We start from the raw sequence: 23,608 nt of genomic DNA on the forward strand, positions 1-23,608 counted from the left end.
CCATGAGGCCCTGCCCCCATTCCAACCCCTTCCCTGAAGTCCTCACCCCAGCTCTGCCCCCAGGGGGTGCAGGAGAGGTGCGGGGTGTGGTGGAGGCTCAGGGCAGGGAATTGAGGTGCAGGAGGTGTGCAGGGTACAGCAGCGGGCTCAGGGCAGGGAATTGGGGTGCGGGGTGCAGGAGGGGTGAGGGGTACAGCAGGGGGTCGGGGTACAGGGTGTGGCAGGGGGTTGGGGTGCAGGAGGGGTGAGGGGTACAGCAGGGGGTTGGGGTGCAGGGTGTGGCAGGGGGCTCAGGGCAGGGAGTTGGGGTGTGGGATGTGGCAGGGGGCTCTGGACAGGGGGTTGGGGTGCAGGAGGGGTGCGGGCTTTGGCCAACGCCGCTTACCTAGAGCGGCTCCGGGGTGGCAGTGCCGCGCACCGTGGCCAGGGCAGGCTGGCTGCCTGCCCTGGCCCCGCTCCGCTCCAGGAAGCAGCCGGAGTCCCTGGAGGGGATGGGAGGAGAGTAGGAAACGGCGCCATGTGCTGCTCTTGCTGCTCCTCCAGGTACCCCCCCCCCCCAAAGTTCCCATTGGCCGTGGTTCCCCTTTCCCGGCCAATGGGAGCTGCGGGGGCCTATGCCTGGAAGCGACAGCACGGAGCCCTCTACTCTCCTTCCGCCCCCCCCCCCCTCGGGGCTGCAGGAACATAGTTCCAGCTGCTTCAGGGAGCGGCTCAGGGCTCGCGGCGCCACGGGGTAGACAGAGGGGCGGGGGGTGCGGGGAGCTTGGCGGGCCACATGAAAGAACCCCGTGGGCCGCGTGTTTGAGATCCCTGGTCTACAGTATCCCTATGTCCACCCGTAGACGTCGAATCAAGTGCTATGCCTCTCATGGAGGTGGAGTACAGAAGTTGACTTTACAGGCCAGTTACGTTGGCGGAAGGGACTCATAGTGTAGACACATACAATATTAGTTCGACGTAACGCGGCTTATGTCATCCTAAATTTGTAGTGTAGACCAGGCCTTAGAAAAAATGAAATAAGTCAGAATGTAATTTTCTTAAAAAATGGGTATGTAATTGTAAGGGAAGTACTTTTGTTTTCACAGACTGGAGAATAACTCCTTCACTGAGGAATAACACAATTGTGAAAATATATTTATATCCTTATAATGTATTGTTTTTGTCTGTCTATTTCTGAGTTCATACACTCATTTTTTCCCCACCCCTTACTCCCACCCCCCGTTTGGCACTTTTAAAAAAAGGTTTTAATTGCTTTTTTTCTTAGTAATGGCCATAATTAAATAGCAAGTCATGAGGGATGCCAAAATTAATGCAGATAGCTCTACTTAACAGATTTATAGATAATTTCAGGGTTTTCCACCTCCTAATCCCATTCCTCTTCTTTCTCTGAGCACCAATGCCTTCACCATTTGGTCCTGGGAACAGTGACAACCCTTCAGGCTTAAAAACAGAAGACCCCTACAACATAACTGCCTAGATTGTTATGTGGTTTTCTTTTTGAAAGACCCATCATTCTGAGATGTTAAAACTCCCTTGTATGTGGAATGAAATGTCTTCCTTTTGTCATTGTCAGTAGTTTTTATATTTAAAACAAAAATCTCTAATTGTAAATGATAAATATTAGAGATGCATGGATCCCTGTTGTTGTGTATTAATATGTCTCATTGGCTGGTGCTAATGTTAAGACTGACAGTGATTCGTTGTCACTAATGTGTATTGGTTCATCTGTCCTGATTCATGTTAATAAATAAATGTGTGGTTTGTGGAGCCATGTGATCAATTACTTGTAGACTCTAGTCAAATGGAATAAAACTTACTGCTATTTTGCAAAAACAAGAGCATCAGGGAATAATGGGCTTTATTGGATCTATTTTAGAGCTTAAAAGAACCTCATTTCATTAATTAGATACTTTTCATTTCAAAGGTATTCCAAAATAAAATCTGCACTCTTCTAGTAGACGGTTAAAAGAAAAAGGAATACCCTGACGATAGCTATCCAGTGGCAGTTTTCTTGAAGTTAAAGCACTGTGGTTTAAAAAAAAAAAATCTAATATTTTACTTAATAAAATTTTAGAAAATACTCCATTAGTGCAAGATGATTCGGAGAATCAATCTTATCAGAAGGCAGAAAGGGTAAAGCCCTTAGACAGCATTTATTATTTATTTATTTCTGTATGCTGAGAAAATTATATATGGGGAAAATATAAGATTTTATTTTTAATCAAATAAAGATTTAAATATTCACATCTCACCTATGTAGTTAGATGCGTTGACCCAAATTTCAGGCGTATGAGGGGAGAACCTTGTACTGTATGCCTCAGATAGACCAGCTCAATTTCCTCCCTCTTCCCCCCTCCTCTCCCCGCTGTAATGAATTTGGACAGAGATCCACCCATTGCTTAGTTTTGCCAATTGCTTTAAAAGTTCTACCTCCTCTGTACTTACAAAGTTTTAATATAAACAAGCTGATCCTTTTAATCTCTTTCATGTAGTAAACCATCAGGCCACCTGAACAAATCAACCACTTCATGAGGTCCCCAAATAAACAGATCTTTTAGTAGAGAGTAACTGTGGTTAAAGGGACAGAGGCAAATTAAACTCATTCTTCTTCATTTTGTCTTCTTTTATAGTTAATCTGCTGGATTCAAAAGCAATTCAAGGGGAGCTGGGCTGGATCTCCTACCCATCACATGGGGTGAGTTCATTAGACTGTGAAATGGGAAAGTGCTGCTACAGATCAATGTGCTATTTAACTATTGTTTCCTCTTCAGAGAACGCTATGCTGGGGCTCTTTGGAGCTTCAAAAATAGTCTATTCTAAATTTGAAATTAGGGTTTGTTCTGTATTACTATGGTACCTTTTCATTAGAACATACATCATACTGCATGTAATGCCCATGGTGAGGTCACCCTTAATGGAAAGAATTAAAGGGGTGGGGCTTCCCCATTTTATGCAAATTGTCTTTAAATCTTCCTGCCTGTATGATGTGCATTTCTAACATGTAGTGTGGAACTATTTTGCTTAGTGATGCTCTTAGATGAACTAGAACTGACATGGAAATATGTAGACCAATTTTCAGCCGATGTCACAAATGTCTATATTGTGGGTTTTTGTTTTTTGGCTGACTTGTTCTAAAGGTGCTGTTCTCTCTGTGGTAAAAGTTAGGCAAATGTCTGGATACATTTCTTGTGTGTTTTCTTGTATGTTTTCTAATATTGTCTAGAACAAATTAAACCGGATCTCTTATTTGTAACTCTGAAATTGTCTAGTGTTAGGATTCCTATACTCCTAGTTTTTAATTTTTTTGAAGCAAAAGAGAGACACATAAATTCTGTTTGTTTGAGTTTTTTTTTTAATACTTGATTTATGGTTTACCAAACTTTTACCTCTTTATTTGTTATCACAGTTACTAAAGGAGAGGTCACCCATTTGATAGCTGAAACTTTATGATTTCCCAGTAGGTAAAAGAAACTCCAGAACTCCTGTATCACAGTGGAGGATGGTTCACCTGAGTACATTTTTAAAAAGATTCTTTTCACAGTCAGTTTTAAAATCCCAAGTAAAGAAGCTTTCTCACCATCCAATGGGAAAGTAAACCACAGCTTAATATATGTCTCAGTCAGAAAGATTCCCCCTTATATTCAGTCCAAATATTTCCTTTCTTAATTTCGTTCCATTACTCCTCATTGTGTCATGCTCCTAGGTACCATACTAAATTATTCCTCTCCATTCTTGGTATTCACTCCATCCTTTTCCCAACTGTAAATTAGAAGAACAATGTACAAAAAAAGAGCCATTTGGAAATCAAATACTCTTTTTATTGCTGTTTGAGTAATTGAATGTGACAATAAAGCACCTGGGGCCAAATTCTCTCCTTGGATTTGGTGGAGTTTTCATTTGGCGTTGCATGTATGTATCTGAGAACTCTGTTTGTTTGGCACACAACAGATGAAACAATGCAATATGTTTTAATTGGGGCAGAGTTCTGTGTTCATTTTCCTTCCAGATTAGTGGTAGTTTTGAGAAAAATGCTACTTAAATAGCCATTTTGCTTCTTCCTCATGGAGATATTAGATTATAGAATTGAAGGTAATTCCATCTCCTATTTTACTATGGGTGCTCCATATTATCCATACTTCACGGATCACTCATCTTTATCTGTCTTTCTTCCTGCCACACCTTGAGTGTGGCTGAATGCCCAATCTTCTAGCATATCCAAAACAGGGGTGGGCAAACTACATCCTGGGGGCCGCATCCGGCCCTCGAACTCCCTCCAGGAAGCAGGGTCCAGGGCTTGGCGTGCTCTGGCGCTCCAGCCGGGGAGCGAGGTCAGAGGCTTGCCCCACTCTGCATGGCTCCCAGAAGCAGCGGCATGTTCCTCCTCCAGCTCCTACGTGTAGGGGCAGCCAGGGGGCTCCACACGCTGCCCCCGCCCAAGCACTACCCCCCACAGCTCCCATTGGCCGGGAACTGCGGCCAATGGGAGCTGCAGGAGCGGCACCTGAGGACAGGGCAGCGCACAGAGCCGCCTGGCTGCGCCTCTGTGTAGGAGCAGGAGGGGGACATGCTGCTGCTGCTGCTGCTGCTGCTGCTAGCTGCTTTTGAGGTAAGCGCTGCCTGGAGCCTGCGCCTCTGACCCCCTTCCATGCCCCAATCCCCTGCCCCAGCCCTGATCCCTCTCCCGCCCTCCAAACCCTTCAGTCTCAGCCTGGAGCCCCCTCCCACACCCTGAACTCTTCATTTCAAGTCCCACTCCAGAGCCCACACTCCCAGCAGGAGCCCTCACCCCCTCCCGCACCCCAACCCCCAATTTTGTGAGCATTCATGGCCCGCCATACAATTTCCATACTCCGATGTGGCCCTCGGGCCAAAACGTTTGCCCGCCCCTATCCAAAGGATCACTAGCCTGTGATTCATCAGCTTGCCTGGAGGAGGCAGTGGTATGATCTGAGTCAGGATTCTGGCATTTCCGTCGGTGTAAGATGACTCAGATGGGAGTGAGAAGTAGTTAGTGTGTGAAGTCTCAGATTTCAAGGTTCTGTTCGGCAGTTTAAAATATTAATAAAAAATCTTGCCAAAACTGCTCATTTGTCAACTTTATTCTGTGCATCTGTTTTGTTTTATGGATGTTCCCTGTCATAACTCAGTGTTCTCTGTGGGAGCCGCTGGGCGCTGAGCATTCCTAAAAAGCAGGCCAGTAGCTGCCACTTTAGGTATCTAAATGATGGGAACTGCTGAGTGCTGAGCTAGAACATCTGACCTCAGGCCTCCCTACAAATAATGCAGCGTTAATTGTACGTCAGTGTGTGGTGGTGTTCACTTTCTCTACCCGAATTTGCTTGAAATACATGGTAGAGACATAAAATGAAACTATGGGTACACAGAATAGTTAGTTTTCAAACCATCAGTATTGGCAAGAGAATTTTTTTAAAATCAGATTTTTCATTTCCAGGATAATATTCAGTTTTTAACTGCTCAGTATTGTGAGTTTTCAATACGAGCTGCTCAGTGCTGAATGCTTCTGAAAACCTGGCCAATACATTTAGATGCCTAGAGGGTAGTGTACTATTTTAAAAATCTGACGCCAATTGTGTGTTCTGATCATCATATCAAAATCTGGCCTCTGGTCTTAATGCAAGCCTGGGAATTGTGTACGTCACACTTCTGCTTCTAGTTCTGTGAGTGACTCCTTCACTAGCTTTGGGCAAGTCGTCTTAGTCTACTTCTCCATCTGTACATTGGAAATAGCTGCACTTGTTTCCTCTGCCTCACAGGACTGAATTGGTTAATGTTTATGAAGTGCTGTGTGAATAGCCAGTGTCCTGGAAATGCTAAATAGTATCGTTTGTATGATCACAGTGCCTTAAAATAATAGTCTAAAATGTTTATAGAAAAAAAATCTGTGTATCCAGACAGGACCATGACTGAGTGTTTTTATTCTGGAGTGGGATGGGTAGGAAGAGGGATCAGGGCTGGCTCTAGGCACCAGCCCAGCAAGCAGGTGCTTGGGGCGGCCAACGGAGAGGGGTGGCATGTCCGGCTCTTCTGCGGCAATTCGGCGGCGGGTCCCACACTCCCTCTGGGAGCGAAGGACCCGTCGCCGAAGACTGAAGCGGCGGCGGTAGAGCAGATCGCGATCATGGCTCCCCCCCTCCACACTTTTTTTCTTTTTGCTGCTTGGGGCGGCAAAAATCCTGGAGCCGGCCCTGAGAGGGATCGTAGAATCCAAGGTTTCCAATTGTTATTGTCATAGACTGTTCAATAAGCAACTTTGTTGAGTAGGGTGTCCAGGACAGAACTTCCCAGCTATTTCCTAGCTCATCAGTTTCTAGTCTCCATCGTGTATTATTTTATTTTGATTTGCAAAGCCCCATTTGGTTCTTTTGGCAGCCGCTCTGCTCTACTCTGCTTCTCTATTGATCTCCCTGCAGCTGTGCCTCTTCTGCCTTGGATGCCTAAAGCAGCAAGAGGCAAAGCAGCTGGCAGAGGAATGATACAGGGCATCATAACGGCTGTAAGAAAAACAGATTACTAGATTACTCTACCAGGACACTCGTATCCCATAGAGCAATTTTTTTAGCCTTTACAAGTCAGTATTGGTTTGGGTAAGTCTGCCTAAGCTTTTCCTGTACATGTGGTTCCTACCTACCATAATATCCCTGGGGGACAAAACTGTACAATACATATAGAATTGTACTGATGTGCTTCAAAAATAATGAGATTCTTAGGTTGAAGTCAGAGAATAGTAAATTCACTTATATCTCTTATCTTGGTGCGATTGTGGTACAGAACCAGGCCCCAAACTGTGTTCCATTACATACTGTGATACTTTAAGCTTAAAAACTTATATATAAATTTTTAAAAATAGAAATAGAAAAATAAAATAGTATGAACTGTGCCATAAAAGTGATATAATAATAGGAAAGTTAAATGGCAGTGGAAAAGTGAAACATCCTTTTCATAGTCCTTTATTTATACTGGGTTAATTAAACCCTGTAAATATGGCTGCATCTGTCTTCCAGCGAACTAAAATATGAACTTAAACTTCAGTGGAAAAAACATTATAATAAAGATGTCACCTCGTACTGAAGCATTGCTAATAGCGAGGTGGTGATTTACAAGGTAAAGCTAATAGAGCTACACTTGAGGCTGTGATTCACAAATGAGGATGCTGGTATTGTGCCAGCTGTTTTCCAAGATCCAGCAGTATTCCCATCAGAAGCCATAAATGTCAATATGCTGAGGAGGGTTACTTCTATAAATAACCCCACAGCCAGTGATTTATCAAAAGGTATCTAATACAGATTTTTCAGGTTAATCATTTTACCCGATTCTAGAAAATGACTCGAAGTGATTGTCATGCTCAGTATTCTGTACTATATCTCATTCTGAAATCAGATTTTACTTGGGGTTATATAACAGAAGCGTTTAGAAATTCCTGAATATTTATGTTAAGATTTATGGCTCATTGGTATTCAGAGATGTGTGTGTCCCACATAACTCCCTGATGGCAGTGTTTTAGCCCCCTGGTTGTTAATATGGCCCTGTAAGAATGTGATCATTCCCTGAGCCATCCCACACACCCATAATCTTGGCATCAGTGACACTGATCTGGTCAAGCTCATTCAAACCAGTTCAAGATAAACCTTGGCCCATCCAGACAGCAAAGCAACTGCTTTAAAAAATAGAATAGCTGGGTGTGCTTATGGTTGAATGTAATTGGCAGCAGCCACAAAGCCTGTATCCTGTGCTGCCACCACTAGCACCTGCATATGCAACCTTTTTGTACTGTCAGTCAAATACCCGTTCCATTTCCATAGATTTCATTAAAGGGGGAAAAAAGAAGAGCTACTTAGTCTTTACAGAGTATATTATTGATATGCTGATTAAGCATAACGCAACTGATCATTAACTGCAATTCACGTAAATTACAGCAGCACAGATGTGGGGGGGTTGAGAAGATAAAAAAGCAAGTGACTTTTAATAATATACAATACAAATGTGATGGATAATTCATACAAGTCCAAAAAGAGTAGAGTCCAAACCCCGTTCTGCATATTTATGTGAGTGGTCATATTGGTTTCAGGGTGATTTTTTTGCATAAATAAGGTGACTAGGATTTGACCCTAGGTTGCTGTTCTTTGGTTTGAAAAAAATTCATCTCAAATACTTTCATGTCCCCGCCTCATGACATGACATGAATATAAAATGTACTAGATGTACTGCAGTATCATTAGGGCATGGCCTAATTTTTAAATGTTACCATTAATGTTTTTTGGCTGTGAAAATGTATTTGTTTTCTCTGTGGTTAACAGGAAAAAAAGATAAAACCAGTTCTTATCTTGTCTTTCTGTTAGTAACCATAGAAAATAACCACTCTTTGCATATATGGTTAATGTGTCCTACCTATTTGTGGATACATTTGTCTTGCATATAATCAGAGTTAACAAATTATGGCCAACATTTTCAAATTTCGGGTGCCTGAAGTAAGGCACTTAAATCTATAGCTAGCATTTATGATCCCTGAGTACCTGCACCTCCACTTTAACTTTACTGGGAGCTGTGGTTGCTCAATACCACTGAAATTCAGGGGACTTACTGAGGTCCCTAATTATAGATTTAGGGGACTTACTATTAGGGTGACCAGACAGCAAGTGTGAAAAATCGGGACAGGGTGGGGGGTAATAAGAGCCTATATAAGAAAAAGATACAAATATTGGGACTGTCCCTATAAAATCGGGACATCTGGTCACCCTACTTACTATAGACACTTGAACATTTGGCTTATATGCCCGTTTATTCCTTACCCTCACACTCATGGGCATTTGGAAGAGAGAACCTACAGATCCCAATTAGGGAGCCTGTGGCTTGGGTGGCAGGGAGAGAAGAACAGCATTTCCCACTCCTGCAAAATATGGGTTGCCCAGTTAGTGCTAGATCCTGCACCATTACAGTCAGTGGGAGTTTTTCCATTGACTTGAATGGGAGCAGGATCAACCCTTAATGAAAATGAGGAAAATGGCTTATTTCAGATTTTTCAAAAAGGCTGAAAATAGTCTGTCATATTGGAATCTGGTCCCACATCCCTTTGTTCTGCCTCTCTCAGGAATTTATATGGCCTCCTCCCCCCATCGCTGTAATCTTGGCATGCCTCACAACACCCTGATGGGGTAGAGAAGGGCTAGTATCCCCATCTTACAGATGGGGAACTGAGGCACAGAGAAGCTAAGTGCGTTACCAAGGTCACATTAGGAATCTATGGTGGAGCAGAGACTTGAACCCAGGTTTCCCAAGTGCCCTAACTGCAGGTTGGCTAAGGAATAAACTAACAGCCTCCCAATGGGAAAAATATTCAAAGACACAAATTCAGTGCTGGGTCCTTTATTCATGCTAGTAGTTCCCTTCTCTTCACTGACTTAGACCCATGAAGTCCCACTGAGGCCCTGATTCATGAAAGCCCTTGAGCATGTGTTAACTCTACCCTTGTTCAGCATTGATTCTATCCACTGATTTCAGTGGGACTTTTTAAAACACATGCTTCAAATTAAGCACATGCTTAATCAAGTTTTGCTGAAGTTGGGCCAAAATAAGGAAGGGCTGCGTGTGCTTGTCCTGAGACCTTTTCCTTTTAAAAGGATGTTGTAAAAAGAGCCCCCCCTCCCCCCCGCCCTTTCCTCTTGGATATTTCCATTGCACCAGAATGCTAACTTTGAAATGACAGCCCCCAGCTAAACTTGTTCTGTTTCTCGTCTTTAGCTGACATACTTGGCACATGACACCATGTTCAGTTTCTGGTCTTTTTCATGGGATTTGAGAGAGAAGAAGAAAAATCTGTGTAAAATATGCCTTTGGTTGTCATTCCTGACTAGATGTGGAGGAAGGAGATCTTTATGGTTGTATTTGCCTTTGGCAAAAGAAGTCCTGGTAAAAAGCCAGTTGATCAAACAACCCACAGGGAAGGGACATCCACCAAGATACATTTTTCTTCCAATATTGGCATCAAAGAAGCAGAGTACTCTAGCCACTGTGAGATCCTTGGTGCCCATGGGAGTTCTGAGAGCTTGGATACAGTATGGATCCAGATTGGGTCCTTGTCCGTGGTGGTCTCTCAGATGAAAAAAGGACAAGCTTCATCTGCATTTTTTATTGCTAGGCATTTAAAGTTGACTGATACCTTGGTCTCGGATTCACTCTTTGGCCTTGGACAAGTAACTTATCTTCTCACTTTTTCCCCTGTGTGAAAAGGAGACGGTACTTACACAGCTCAGCTGGGTGTTGTGTGCGTTTTTATTAAACATTAGTAAAGCACTTCAAAGATTAAATAACCAATCCTGAATGCTAAATATTGTGTAACACAAAAGATTAAAGTAGAAAATATCTACTTTATTGTTAAATATTTAAACCTGCTTCCGAATGGAAACAGGATGTGTTTTATTGTCTAAAATAGTGTCTCTGCCTATTCACTAGAGGTTACTGAGCTTTTATTAAAAATTATGCATTTGTTTTTTAGGTTCTCAATGTTCTGCATGAATTCTGGTTTCCTAACAATTTTATATGTTGTATACTGTCGTTTTAGCTTTCAGTGCTTGTAGATGATGTCTGAAATGCAAACCGAGTATTTTGACAACTGGTTGCCAGAAGAAACCACCTGGGATTCTGTCTTTGTGAATTACACACTATAACTGTTCCTTCATATGCTGGATAGTTGATTGAGGGAAATCAACTTTTTTGACATATGTGTTCTGTGATTCTTGGTCAGTTGGACGTGTGCTGTTTGGGATACATCTTAAATATAGCATTTTCACCTTTGGGCTGATCTTCTGATTAAATTCAAGAGCAGTGTTACGATTCATGCCCTACATATTTTTTCTTCATTTCCTTGCAACTATATATAAATGTGTGTGTAAAGTCTCATTCCTTTGGATTGAACTTCATTTTCAATATTAGGGTAGTTTTTAGTATTTCTCACCCTTAAAGTGAAGAATTTTGCTTTGTATTTCCATGAAGCTTTTAAAATTTTTCTCAGTATTTTAAACTAAAATGTCATTTGTTTAAATTGTCACAGCCATGAGTCAGATTGTGAAGATGAAATTTTTTGAGTCAGTGGTTTCTTCATTTTACTAAATAATAGCTGAAGTCAAACAGTCATGTCTGTACTGTAAACTCTTCCTCTTCATAGCTACTATACGTAGGAGCTTTAACCATAGGATATGCAATAGGTTTTTTTGATTGTTTGAATTCTGATGTGTAAGCCTAATGGCAGTATCACTCTTTGTCAGATGCATGTTCGCAGCTTCTGTTGAAGTGAACGGAAACCGTGCATGTACATTCAAGGACAGACTTTTTGTGTACATTAGTCGGCTTTGATGCTTTTTGACCAGCATATTAACTTAAGTTGGTAAGACCAGTTTTTAGAATAAAAAGTCCAAGCAAAGGTTTACAAGTTAGAAAACGACGTCATTATTATTTTAGCTGGAGCTGAATGAAAAAGGAGAGGTGGGAAATAATTTGAAAACATTTTGACATTCATATAGATTTGTGAATTATTTTTCCGGTGCTACTAAGTAAGTGAATATTAATGAAAACCCCCTCATTAAAATGTTGGAAAAACTGCCAAATTCATTATATAAATTATTGGACTGCTTAGTAAATTCTAATCTTAATCTGTATTCCTTTGTTTATTAAACTGACTGATTAACAAATTCATTCTGATAATAGGAATGTTTGTATCTTGCCATGTTTTTTGATAACTCTTTTTGTGGAGTAATAGCAAATTCATTTTTATTCCAATTCAAATTGCTCTTTCCCACAGCAATGATCTCCTTTTATTATTTTCCTTTTGGACATTAGTCTTTTCAGTTTATCCCCACACTGCTTCAAATTATTTGCTGCATTTCTATTTAAAAAAAAAAAAAGAATATTACACAAACAAAAAAGCAGCTAAGTATACAGGAAGTACAATGCCCTTATTTAGTTTTTGGGGAAAATATTGGAAGTCCATCCTATTTCATTAGTTATGCAATCAATCATTCTGCCATTTGTATAATAGGTTGTTGCAGGTTGGGTATCATTTTTCTCTGGTTTCAAGAAATGCAGGTTTCAACTTCCAAATAAAATCTTTATTTCGGCCTTGGAATGGAACTAGTATTGCACACGTTCCAGCATCCCATTTTTCCTTTGAACTTCAAAGCTTAGAAAGAGTGTCATTTCCTTTGTGGGCAGGAATTTTATTTCTGTCTGTCTGTCAGGATAAATTCAGACCATTTGTGGTAAGTTATCAGAAAAGAGATGACCATTGAATGTTTTTCTCTTTCTAAAGGAATGTTTTACCTTTAAGTTTCTAACATCTCCAATTCTCTGTTGTGCAGAATTTATTTGCACACAATATAATAACTAAATACTAAAGATGACTGGGAAACAAAGAAAAAACATGGTGTGTCATATAGTGTCTTAAATGCAAAGAGTAGATCATATTTGTGACAGGACTACTCTGAGAAAGATTAGGGAAAAATAAATGTTTTCTAACAAGTTGAGCCACAAAACTGATAGCTATAATTTCTACTAAAAATCCCTTGTAAATTTTGTTTTTCTTGATAATGTTGCTATTAGTGCATCATAACTTTTACCATCTAATTTGTTTGTCTGTGGCTAATTTAATCTATTTTTCTAAAATTTCAATAATATCTTTAAATGTCTCTCCACGAACAAGTAATTATTTGCATGTGTCGTAGCTGACTTGTGGCAAAAACCAAAGATTACTTTCTAAAGGGGCACTTGGAGGTAAAGGAATAAATGGAATAATTTACTATTGGAGGTGATGTACTGGCAAACAATGGAATTGATAATACAGCCTTCTGGGCCTGGGCCAAGTACGTATTATCTCTGCTTCAGCTTCTGTGTCCGTCAGGCAATGCTCGTTGATAAGGATCCAATGACAATCACTATTAACTATCTATTTTACAATGCAGCCCATCCCTTCTAGCGTCACAGATACTATTTTCCTCCTTGTTGCAGACCAGTTCTGCCTATTAATTGATGAGACTTCTGTAAACATTTTACCTTGTTTTACAAAATGCGGGACTGCAAAGTACATCTTGTACATGTCATATTTTATAAATGCTCTGGAGCCAGGTTGGCTGAGGACAAGGGAATAGCACTTTAACTGCAGGAGCAGTTAGCTCAGTGTGCTCAGGCTTCTGACAACATCTCGTTCAGTCTGGCAACATCTCATTTGCCCACTTCCTCACGGAGTCTAATTTTGAAGCTGGCAAGTGAAGTATTTTTAGTTGAAGCTCCTTGGTGGGTTATCAGCACCAAGAATTGAAACCCTGGACTTCTGGATCAAAAACAATGAGCCTCTCCGGCCTGAGTTTAAAGACTGAAATCTGTTAGCTCAGTAGCAGCTCATCAACCTCTGTTGGCCAGCCTCTAGAGGAGACACAGCCATGTTGTGTAACTGGGGGTTACGATATTTTAGGAGTTCAGCTGCCTGTCCCTGGCAACAGTTGCACTACTAGCAGAACCTCCTCCCTTTCCTCTAGGCCTGGACCTAGGGCTCTTCTGTGCCTCCAGTCACTTATACTGCTTCATCCTCTTGTTATCCCCAGCAGGCAGCCAAACACACCCATCTCCGCTGGTGTCAATCAGTTCTTCCTTCTTTGTTTCTGCTTTCCTCTCCCCCTCTGCCACCATAGACTCCCTTCCCTCCCTCTGCTATGCCCCTAGCAGTCCCTGTCCTACCTAGCCTCACAGGAGGGTGAGATCGCTGTCTCCCAAGTCCTGCTCCTCATGCATCGTGTGGCTCTGAAGCAGGGATTGAAAGTAGCAGTGGCTTGTGCTGAGTCTGAGAGATGCTTAGAACACAATCTGAGCAGACAACCACAAGGAAGTGAAGAGATTCATCGGATATATGGGGAGGTGAGAAATGACTTGTGAGTTTGTGGGCAGGGGGAGGGGGGAGAAAGGGCATGGTGAGCATGTGCAGATAAGGAACTTCATTAGCAACAAAGTCAGACATTTCATCTGGCTGTTGGATTTTTAATTGGGATAGGGTGCTTTTATTAGGAGTATTGCAGGGCTGATCTAGTCAACATAGTCACTCCCATGCTACCATTACACTGTCTCATTTTCATAGCTACTCCCATATTATTGGCTTGATACTTACCCTTACAGTGGGTACAGATACTTCCAGGTTTGTCTGGGTTTTTTTGAGGGGATGGAGGGAGATGAGGGGGAGAAAAAGTTTAAAACCTGTTCAGATGGACATACCATTTCTCAGATATCAGCTGCATTCATATTACCGCTTTTTATCCCGAAGGATCCAAAGCACTCTACAAACCATATATATTTGAAGCTCCTAAAATGCAGCTACCTATGTGTAGCATGCTGCAGATATTGGGGGGGGGAGGGGAAACATGCAGCAACACTAAACCGATCAGTACAGGAACTGAAAAAGAAGAATGCGTCTAACTGCAAGGAAATATTAACATGAAAAAGTGAAATATGTTATAAATTTTGAATTTGGATGTTACCAGATTTCAGAGAACCTGCAGCTAGACTATTTTGTACTGTGATCCTATCAGATCTCTCAGGCTAAACATGCTTGATCTGAATCGATACTTGGTTGGGAAATGTTGATTGAACACTTGGGTGCTGCAGTAAGTTGTGTTGATGGTTTAGTAGGTGGCAATATTGTAGAAGTATATCAAACCAGTCCTACGGGGTTTTTAATGGGCAGTGTCATGCTGGAAGAATACAGATAAAACTCATCTAACCACGTTCAAGTGAACATGGTGGTATTCTTCACTTTTTGCCCTAAAGTTGGTTAGACTTGCCATGTTCTCTTAAGCAGCTGGTATGTTTTACCCCCAGAGGCAGAGATGTATTGGGTCTGGGTGAAGTAATACTGATAAGTGGTTTACAGTATATTCCCAACTATCCAAATAGCCGGGGGGACACTGATTTTATTTGGATAATCAGGAGTTCATACACTTGAGAATTCAGGAACCATTCAGCAGTGGGGTGGCCTCCCCTCTTCCTCCTCGCTGTGGGGGACTCTGCTCTCCCTTGCCAGGACTGCAGCCTCCCCCACAACACCTTGCGCCTGCTGGGATCAGGTGTCACCAGCGCTGCAGCAGAGCAGAGAGCCCCCGGCAGCCCCACTGTCACGGCCCCTGCTCCTTCCCTCCCATGACAGCGGGGCTGCAGAGGGCTCCCTGCCCTGCAGCAGGAGCCATTCAGCATTAGGGTGGCTTCCAGGAGCCCGTCCTCGCTGTACTGGCTGGGGGACTCTGCTCCATGATCTGAACCTACTTGTCCTCATCCAAATCCTTTCATTGTCCCCCAGCATGAGACATGCTGTAGAGCAGTGATGCACAAACTTTTCCAGTCACACGGCCCCCTTATCGTTAATGGAATCTGTCTGTGCCCCCCTCCATTACTGCACAGCCAAAGCTTCCTCGGCAGTGGTGCTTGGGCTGGGTGGAGAACTGGGGATGGGGGAGGAACTGGGGCTAGAGGCGAAGCAGGGCCTGGAGGTGGAGCTGGTCTGGGGACAGAGCCAGGCTGGCGTGTGGCGCTCCCTCCCTGCCCCCTGTGGGGGCTGGCCCGGGCCTGGAGGCGGAACAGGCCTGGGGGGTGAATGGGGTTTGGGGAGGAGGGAGGCTTGTGGCAGAGCAGAGCTGGATGTGTAGCACTCCCTCCCTGCTCCCCAAGGCTGGCCCGGACCTTTCTGTGCGCCTTCCTCTCCCGAACGTGCGCGCTGCACAGTTTGGGAATCCCTGCTTTAGAGGGTTTGTATCTCATGCTGGGATTCAGATAATATGGAGGTTGGATAATAGGGTTTTGGATAAATGGGAGTACGGTGTGTATTGCAATTTATGCTCAAAAGGCACGTTGAGATCCTTTGGAATGAAATGTGTTATACAAGTGCAGGTTATTTGTATTATTTATATTCACGGTTCTTAGGCTGTGACTGAACTACCATTAAGCACTAAGTGAGGTGCATGGTGAGGTCAAAGGCAGTATGCATGATGTGTAGATACTGTCTTACAACACACATAGCACAGTGATGAAATCTGTGAGTTTTGCTGTACTGTGCTACATGAGATTTGGTCCTTTTATCTGTTTGTTTCCCTGCCTAATACCCATTGATGCCACTCAGACTGGAGCTACATTTTCCGCTGTTGAAAGAGTTGAATTTCATAAGCCCGAAAAGGAAATAAAGACATGTAGAATGATCATCAGCTGCTGGTTAGTCTGTGTACACACATACTGACACACTGCCCTACAGTGTGATTGGTGAGCTGAGCACATAACTCATTGGGCAAGTAGAGGCAGTTGATTCAATTCTTCCCCAAATGACTGAGAATGGATTTTGTTTAGACTCCAAGAAAGAAGTTTGGAACAGCTCTGCATATGATCTTTGATTTTAAAACAAAATAATAAATTAAAACCAAAATAAACATTTTACGTACAGGACATACATGCTAATTACGATGAATGCATCAGATTTGTAGATTCCAAATATCAGACACATTATATCTCATGTAGAAAAGGGAAATGCTTATCTTTGCTGTTGAGGAATCTTTTCTTGCCCCTTAGCCATTCCTTTCTGCTATAATGCCAGTGTACTGTACAAGCTCTACAATAAAATTTAGCTTTTAACCAGCACTCCACCTGTGTTCAGGTCTGGACAGGTTTAACTGATGTTGGTTTAAATTTTCAACAATGACTTTGTGTGCCTTAATTTTAGAGACCTACTTAATTGCTGCTAACAAATATTGGTGATGCTGGGAGTTCTGTAGCTGAGGCTATAACATTTAAATTAGAACCTATTTATCACTCACAATAGTCTGAAATTACTCCTTGCTGCTGAATTTTCTCTTGTGTGGGTGACACAGATGGTCTAGCTTGGTCTTGCTAGGTTTTGAGGCCGTGCCCATTACCATGGTAGCTTCCATGAGGGACTGACATGCAGAGAACCCAGCTGAGGTTGCAGAAGGGATCCAAGAAGTGGGATGGATCAGGAGTGTAGTTGCTCTGGCGTTGTCTCCTGCTGAACGTTTCAACACAGAAATTCCCTTCAAGCAGCATTCACTTCCATTGTACCCCTCACCACCTTTGTAGTTGCTGTTACTCAACAATGCGGGGACTTGACCAACAGCGGTTTGATTCCTGAAGGAGTGCAGATGTCATGGGAAATAGGGGACAACAGAACACTATGAATCAAGCCCTCCTTGCAGAGGTTTTTACCTCACGGGTTTAAGGCTCCACTTCTCCTGAGCTCCTGGGGAATTAAGAAGCCATGTCCCATACTCACTCTCTGCCCCCCAAATCACCCTTTATCAGATGAGGCAATTGGCTAGAAACTGGAAAGTTTCCTAGACCCTTTGCCCCTTCCCATGAATTTCTCCAAGGTAGATGATGATCTAAGTCATGGTCTCTGCCCAAAAGTGTGTGGGAGAGGTTTTCCTGAGGTGAAGGGTGTAGGTTTTTTATTTTTTTTAAAAAAAAGGAAAACTTTTCAATTGTGTTTAGAAAAATAAACGTATTTCTTGGTGTAAAGAAGAGGACCACATTTGTTTACATTTGTCTTACACAAATCAAAAACAGTTGAATGCTGAAATGTGGCAAGTAAAAGACTGAAGAGTGTGTTCATGATGTTGTTTGAATGAGAAATGTTAGAAAATAACAAAATTTGAGAGAACTGAATATTGGATACAGGGTACACGCAAGTGGAAGCTGAAACTAAGATGTTGGGACACTCGTATGGTTCAGAGAAGCTGAATTTGACACTAATTTGGGAGCTCAAATGTACAGAAATCCAGTGAGCATGCATTCTTTTCATTGCCTATTAACTGGAGTGTTAGGCCTGAACCAAAACCCCTAATCTGAAAATTTTAAACTCTGCAGGGTTTGGGATGTCCACAACATACGCAGTCATTAAAACTCAAGACATCTCATCCCTCAATGCCCCACGTACCACATGTCAGCACCTTCAAGGACACCCAGAGTCTGTCAGTCCTCTCCTGTTCTTGTAACCACGACAGCCCTCCCAGCCCTTGCTCTTCCCAGCAGGGACCCCCACAGCCTCCTTGCCTGGGGAGTATCACTCACTCCTCCTTGCTCTCTCACAGTTCCTCTGAGTCCAGCTCTCTGAGCTCTGGAGATGTCAGTGGACAAGATCTTCTGCTGTTTCCCTTCCTTCAGCCCTCTCTAGCCCTTGGCTCTGGTTCTCTGGCTTAGAGCCAACAGACATCTCTCTGCTGCTATTTCTGCCTTCAGACCCCTCAGGCCTTGGCTCTGGCTTGGGGATGCCAGCCAGCAAACCCATCTTGCTGCTCTTCTGCCTTCAGCCTTTTCCCAGGAACCACCTTCTGTTTCTTTTGCGGGACCTTTTCAAGTACAGTCCTCTGTAGTTCTGTCTATGGAATTCTCACCTGCCTCTGACTCAGGCAGCTCACTTTCCTTGTTCCTCCAGTCTGTGCTCTTCCAACTCACTGGGTGTCTCCGTGTCTCTGATTTTCCCCATGTCCTTTGTCCCCCAGGTGCGGCCCCACCCTCCTAATTGGCCATATGGCAACCATATGGCAACCCTTGTCCTGGAACTGGACCTACTTCATTCACCGGGGCGTTCAGCCTGTGACAAATGAAACCTACAGGATGAGCAACATGGCTAATAGGCTAATGTTGCTGCTGAAACTTGAGCTTTTGCATTTCCTGATATTTTTGTGGCTCAGCTGTGAACCCTTAATGTTGCATGAATATTTGTGTCGCATTTATTGCTATTTACCCGTGAAGGTAATTTAATTTCACTGTGAAACCTGTAATAAATGCAGAGACTGCAGAGCATTTGTGGAAATATTCTGTAGCCTGAAGGAATGTTTTGTGGAGGAGCTGAACTCTGCCCCTCCTGCTGGCACTGTAATTCAGTGGCATCCATTCAGGAGTAAATGATTTTCAAATGAGAACATTCTCTTACAATGAAAACATCTACGGGGGTGAACATTAACAGAATTGATATCATAGTATTGTTTGGATTGGGAGGGGCGGGGGACAGTGAGAGGCAGCTCATAAAATGAATGTACAGCCCAGCTGCAAACCTACCCACTACAACACTGTCAGCCGGCATGGACCATCTGAATCTTTGTCCTGCATATTAGTCTCTTATATGCAAAAAGAGCTCCTCACATAAACTGGTAACCTGAGGGGGTGAGCATACTTGAGATGTCACCATGATACAAATGTTACCGACTATTAAAGAAATGAGGGTGTGTGGGAAGAGAGGACAATAAAATAAGGCAACGATTTTGCACAGTTGTGTAATTGCAATTGTCATCCTGATGTAGAAGAAGATAGGATAAAAATACTGTTTTCCCCTGTAATTATAGCAGAGGGTGGAATGCAAGCCACCCCAATTATCTCTGTTTCTCAAAAGTTGGCAGATTTATTTTAACTTTTTTCAATGCGTGTTGATACATTGAAAGCTGGGAGAAATTTGGGGAGAAGAAAACATGGGGATAGAAAATGAATATGATGGGAGTTCTATCCATGGGGCTTTTGGGGGAAATACTAAGGCTATTTCTACATGAGGAGTACTTTATCAGTATAGGAATACTACATAGTTATAGGTAAGCTATACCAGTAAAGTGATCCTTGTGTGAATGCAGCTACACTGGCAAAACTGCACTTTATACTGGTGTTGTAAAACCACCCTCCATGCTGTACTGGTAAAAGCACTGTTTTCCCAGTATAATTGCATCTGTGCTAGGGGCTTCTGCTGGCATAGCTACGTCAGTCAGGAATCACACCTCTTCGCACCTCTGACCAACACTGCTGTACCAGCAGCAGTCTGTGGTATAGATGTAGCCTGATAGTACTTCTATCAACACTGAATCATGGAAATTCAGCTGCTGTTTGAGCAGCGCCAGTGTAGTTTCTGGTTTTACAAGGCAGAGGGCAGCATTGAAACCATAGAGCTAAATCATATATTTGGTTAGACCAGTTAATAACACAGGTGCACATAAATTGTTGAAATTTGTGTGGGTCACTGTATTTGAGCCTGGAACACTGGTGACTATGAAAACTTCATACAGACAATGAGATCTTATGCGACTAAGAGTCACTTTTCAATCTGAGGTGACTGAAAAGTGGCAGGGATCTATTTTGAAGCTGTACAAGGAACAAAAGTGTTTGGTTATGATCAAATAGCATAATCTCTATTTTTATAAATGAATATGAAGAATGGTGGGCTCATACAAGAGGGACCAGTGTGGTACACTATAATAGCTAAAAGTGTACCATTGGGTTCTTTTTGAGTAATTTGCATAGTAATATCATTGGGGAGCATCTGCCAGTGTGTTTTATGTTGCATGTAACATTTGTATTTAATTGTGTCTGACATGTTTTGAAGTAATTTTTTTAAACCACATGTATCGTAACTGGTGCATACAGAGGTATTTACAAACATTGGTCAAACTTGATGTGTGTTTGTTTAACCTAGTTTAGTAGTTGAGTTGAAGGCATCGCAATGAATGAATGTAAACAAGTTTGGCATGCCAAGTTGCAGGGCATTTTGTGTAGGAAGTCGGTTCATTTAGTGAATGGGGGCCTGGTTTTCATCTGTCTAGTTATTCCTCATTTATAAGACCTGATTTTAGATACAGGATAAGACTTTCCTTTTGAGTTCTTCTGTAAAACAGAGTACTGGGCTTTTTTTTTTTTTTTAGCAAACTTTTACTCACCCCTTAACCTATTTTAAATTCTCAAGGATAGTAAGATTTACCCAGCCATCAAGGACTTAGAAAACAGACATGCAACAAACTACCCATAATTTGTGAGTTTCCTGCAATCAGAAGAAGAAACAAATGTGGTCACTCTGTTCAACTTGAGCTAGTCTCCTTTCTTGATGAGGGTAAATTTATAACAAGAGAACAAAATCTTACACAAGCAGGAGTGCTATTCCCTTGACCACTGAACACCTTTGATCCAGTTCTCTGGCCACTTTGCATAGCACATAAGGCCAAATCCTATTGACTTCACTGAGAGCATTCGCTCACTAAAGACTGAGCACCAGGACACGACCTCCTCCGATAAAACCACTGGGAGGGGGTAAAAAGGTGGGAATGTGAGGTTCCCCTGTCAGTTTTCCTCTGCTGCTGTAGTGTGGACTGTGTTTTCCCCCTGTACAGAATAAGCTGTGGTTTTGTTCTCCAGCCACAGGAATACTAGAGGAAATGTGGGAGATCAGGACCATCCTCCAATTGCCCTGTACCTCATCCCTGACTTTAGGATCCTAGTAATCCTCCCCATTGCAATGCAGCTTCAGTGAAGGCCTCACTTTACTGCAGTTCCCCTCAAAGTCCCTTTAAGGTGGGTTGTCGACCATGAAGGGTGTGTGCGTGTGCTATACACACACCCACACTCCTACACGGATTGACCTGAGTGTGAACACAATGACTGTTTTAGTGTGTTATATCCTGTCATAATTTTGAACCCTCACATTGACTTCAGGGGTTATTCCTTATCTGGAGCAGTGGCACATAGCCTATGGTCCATTGGCGGTACATCTGTTTGTTTTAAAAATTTTAAACATGAACATTGGCCCTAGCACATATACCTTTGAAAAATCAACTATGTTTATGCTCCTAAGGCATTTAGGTGCTTTTTAAAAAACCCACCCAATATGGCTTTACACCAGGGTGACGAGCAGCCTAGAAACACCTCAGATATGTAGGCATGGTAAGAGAGCACACATGAACAAATAGTTTATGAACATTGCAACAGAACAACAAAGTCAGCAACATCTGTTCTTACTGACAGAACAAAATGAACTAGAAGCAAAGCATTAGGGAAAAAATAAAGGCAAAAGACACTATTGCTTCTAATTAGATGTGAGGTGAAAAGAAGAGAATTTTCAGTTCAGACAAGCATCAAAAGTAATCAGATTTTTACTGTAGAGTTTTCTGTCAATAGACTCCTTGGGGCTAATGTAACACGGAAGCTCCAGATTGTTGGGCAATTTGCACTGGTCTTTGCCCTAGGGCCTAGCAGAGAAGCTGCTGGATCTCAGTTACAGTACTGGAGAAGATACTGCTGAGATGGGAAACATGAAGACCAATTATCTAAACTGGCAAAAAAGGCTATAAATAGAAGAAATGGGAGAGAATTAAGCAAAATTACATTGAGTGACTCTCAAGGGAAACTTTTCTGACTGTGATGTTTAATAGGATGTAGAATATTTCTCAAGGGAGTGATGGAAGCTGGACAAAGAAAGTATAATGTTAAATTACTTTGCCTTTCAACTAAGCTGGATTTACGTTGGTGTAACAGAGTGGAACATGACCCATTGCAAGAAACATTCATGCACTAAGTAGGACAAGGAAAGGCTGGATAACCAAATGGGGCTTTTTCATCTCTATTGTCTTGATTCAGTAATACTCATAACCTGGACTCTTTTTTTTGTAAATGTGACAAAAGTGAAATGAAAATAAAAAGTATTAAATTTCAACAAAGCACATATTGGAACACATTGGGAAGTTGGAGTGAAATCCAAAGGGATAAAGTCATGGAGAGGAAATAAGTGCCCAGAGATAAGTTATTGGTCTCAAATGGCTGTAAATGCATTTGCTGTGAAAAGAGAGAATGAACACGGAAGTGTAATAAGCAATCAATGATGAGTGGAGTAAGCAACATATAAGATTACAGGATGGTTAATGACCATATAAAATTGATAGTAAAGGAAGAGTGCAAAAAGGTCAAAATAAAGAATAAGAAGATATTAAATTACTTGAGGAAGAAGTGGTCAATGTAGGAAGTGGTGTAGCCTCTTAGAAGTGAGTGGGATAATTTAATGACCATAAATATTGCTTAATTCAAAAGTGAGTTAACGGTTTGCTTGAATGACCACAATTCTTTGGCCGGGAAGATTACAGAAACATGTATACCTTTATAATGCATTTCCCCAGAGAAGAAAAGAAGTAGTGAAAGCAAGATTGCATTGGAGTAACTGATCATGGACCAGTTCAATATTAATCAGCTTGTTCACTGAGCACCATTCATCCTCTGCTCTGAAAGAAGTGGGGTTACTGCAGAAAAGATAGTAGATAATGTAATAAAAGTCTATCATAAATCTTGTGCAGCTGGGGACATAGTTAAGGCTGTGCAGCTGCAAAGGAGAAAAGTCAGCAAAAAAGTGGAAAAAATAAAGGGAGGTGGAAAGAAAAATGACAAAAGACAAGACGGAGAAGAGTGAACAGTGAGTAAAGAGAGAGAGAGGGAAAAAGATGGTGGCCACTGTCAAGGGTACAGTGTGAAAGGGTGTGCATCTTCCAGTTGTACTGTAGTGGAGGGAAGGTGAGGAACAACTGTAGTGAACACTTCGAAACCTGAGAACACACAGGTCTCATTATTTGTAATATTAATGATTATGGGCTGATCATATTTGAAAAAAAATTAGGTTGACACGGATAGCTGTCTTTTTCCCCCCTATGTTTGTGTAGTGCCTAGGACCGTGGGGTTCTGGTCTCTGACTAATGTTCCTGGGCACTATCGTAATACAAATAATAATGAATAATAGCCATACAGGTTAAAATACATAATTTTGAAG

General features: G+C 42.2%; 1 protein-coding gene across 2 annotated transcripts in view; it reads left to right on the forward strand.

The window, feature by feature from the left end:
* The window catches only part of EPHA3 (EPH receptor A3), a 318,240-nt gene that overhangs the window by 19,970 nt on the left and 274,662 nt on the right, over positions 1-23,608 (forward strand). For both annotated transcript variants that reach the window (XM_024208613.2, XM_024208614.2), the window contains exon 2: positions 2,631-2,695. In XM_024208613.2, the coding sequence (XP_024064381.2) occupies positions 2,631-2,695 (65 nt within the window). The remainder of the gene's footprint in view (positions 1-2,630; positions 2,696-23,608) is intronic.

The sequence above is a fragment of the Terrapene carolina genome, unplaced genomic scaffold (genome assembly GCF_002925995.2).
Source record: "Terrapene carolina triunguis isolate 2854851 unplaced genomic scaffold, T_m_triunguis-2.0 Scaffold558, whole genome shotgun sequence".
NCBI lineage: Eukaryota > Metazoa > Chordata > Testudines > Emydidae > Terrapene > Terrapene triunguis.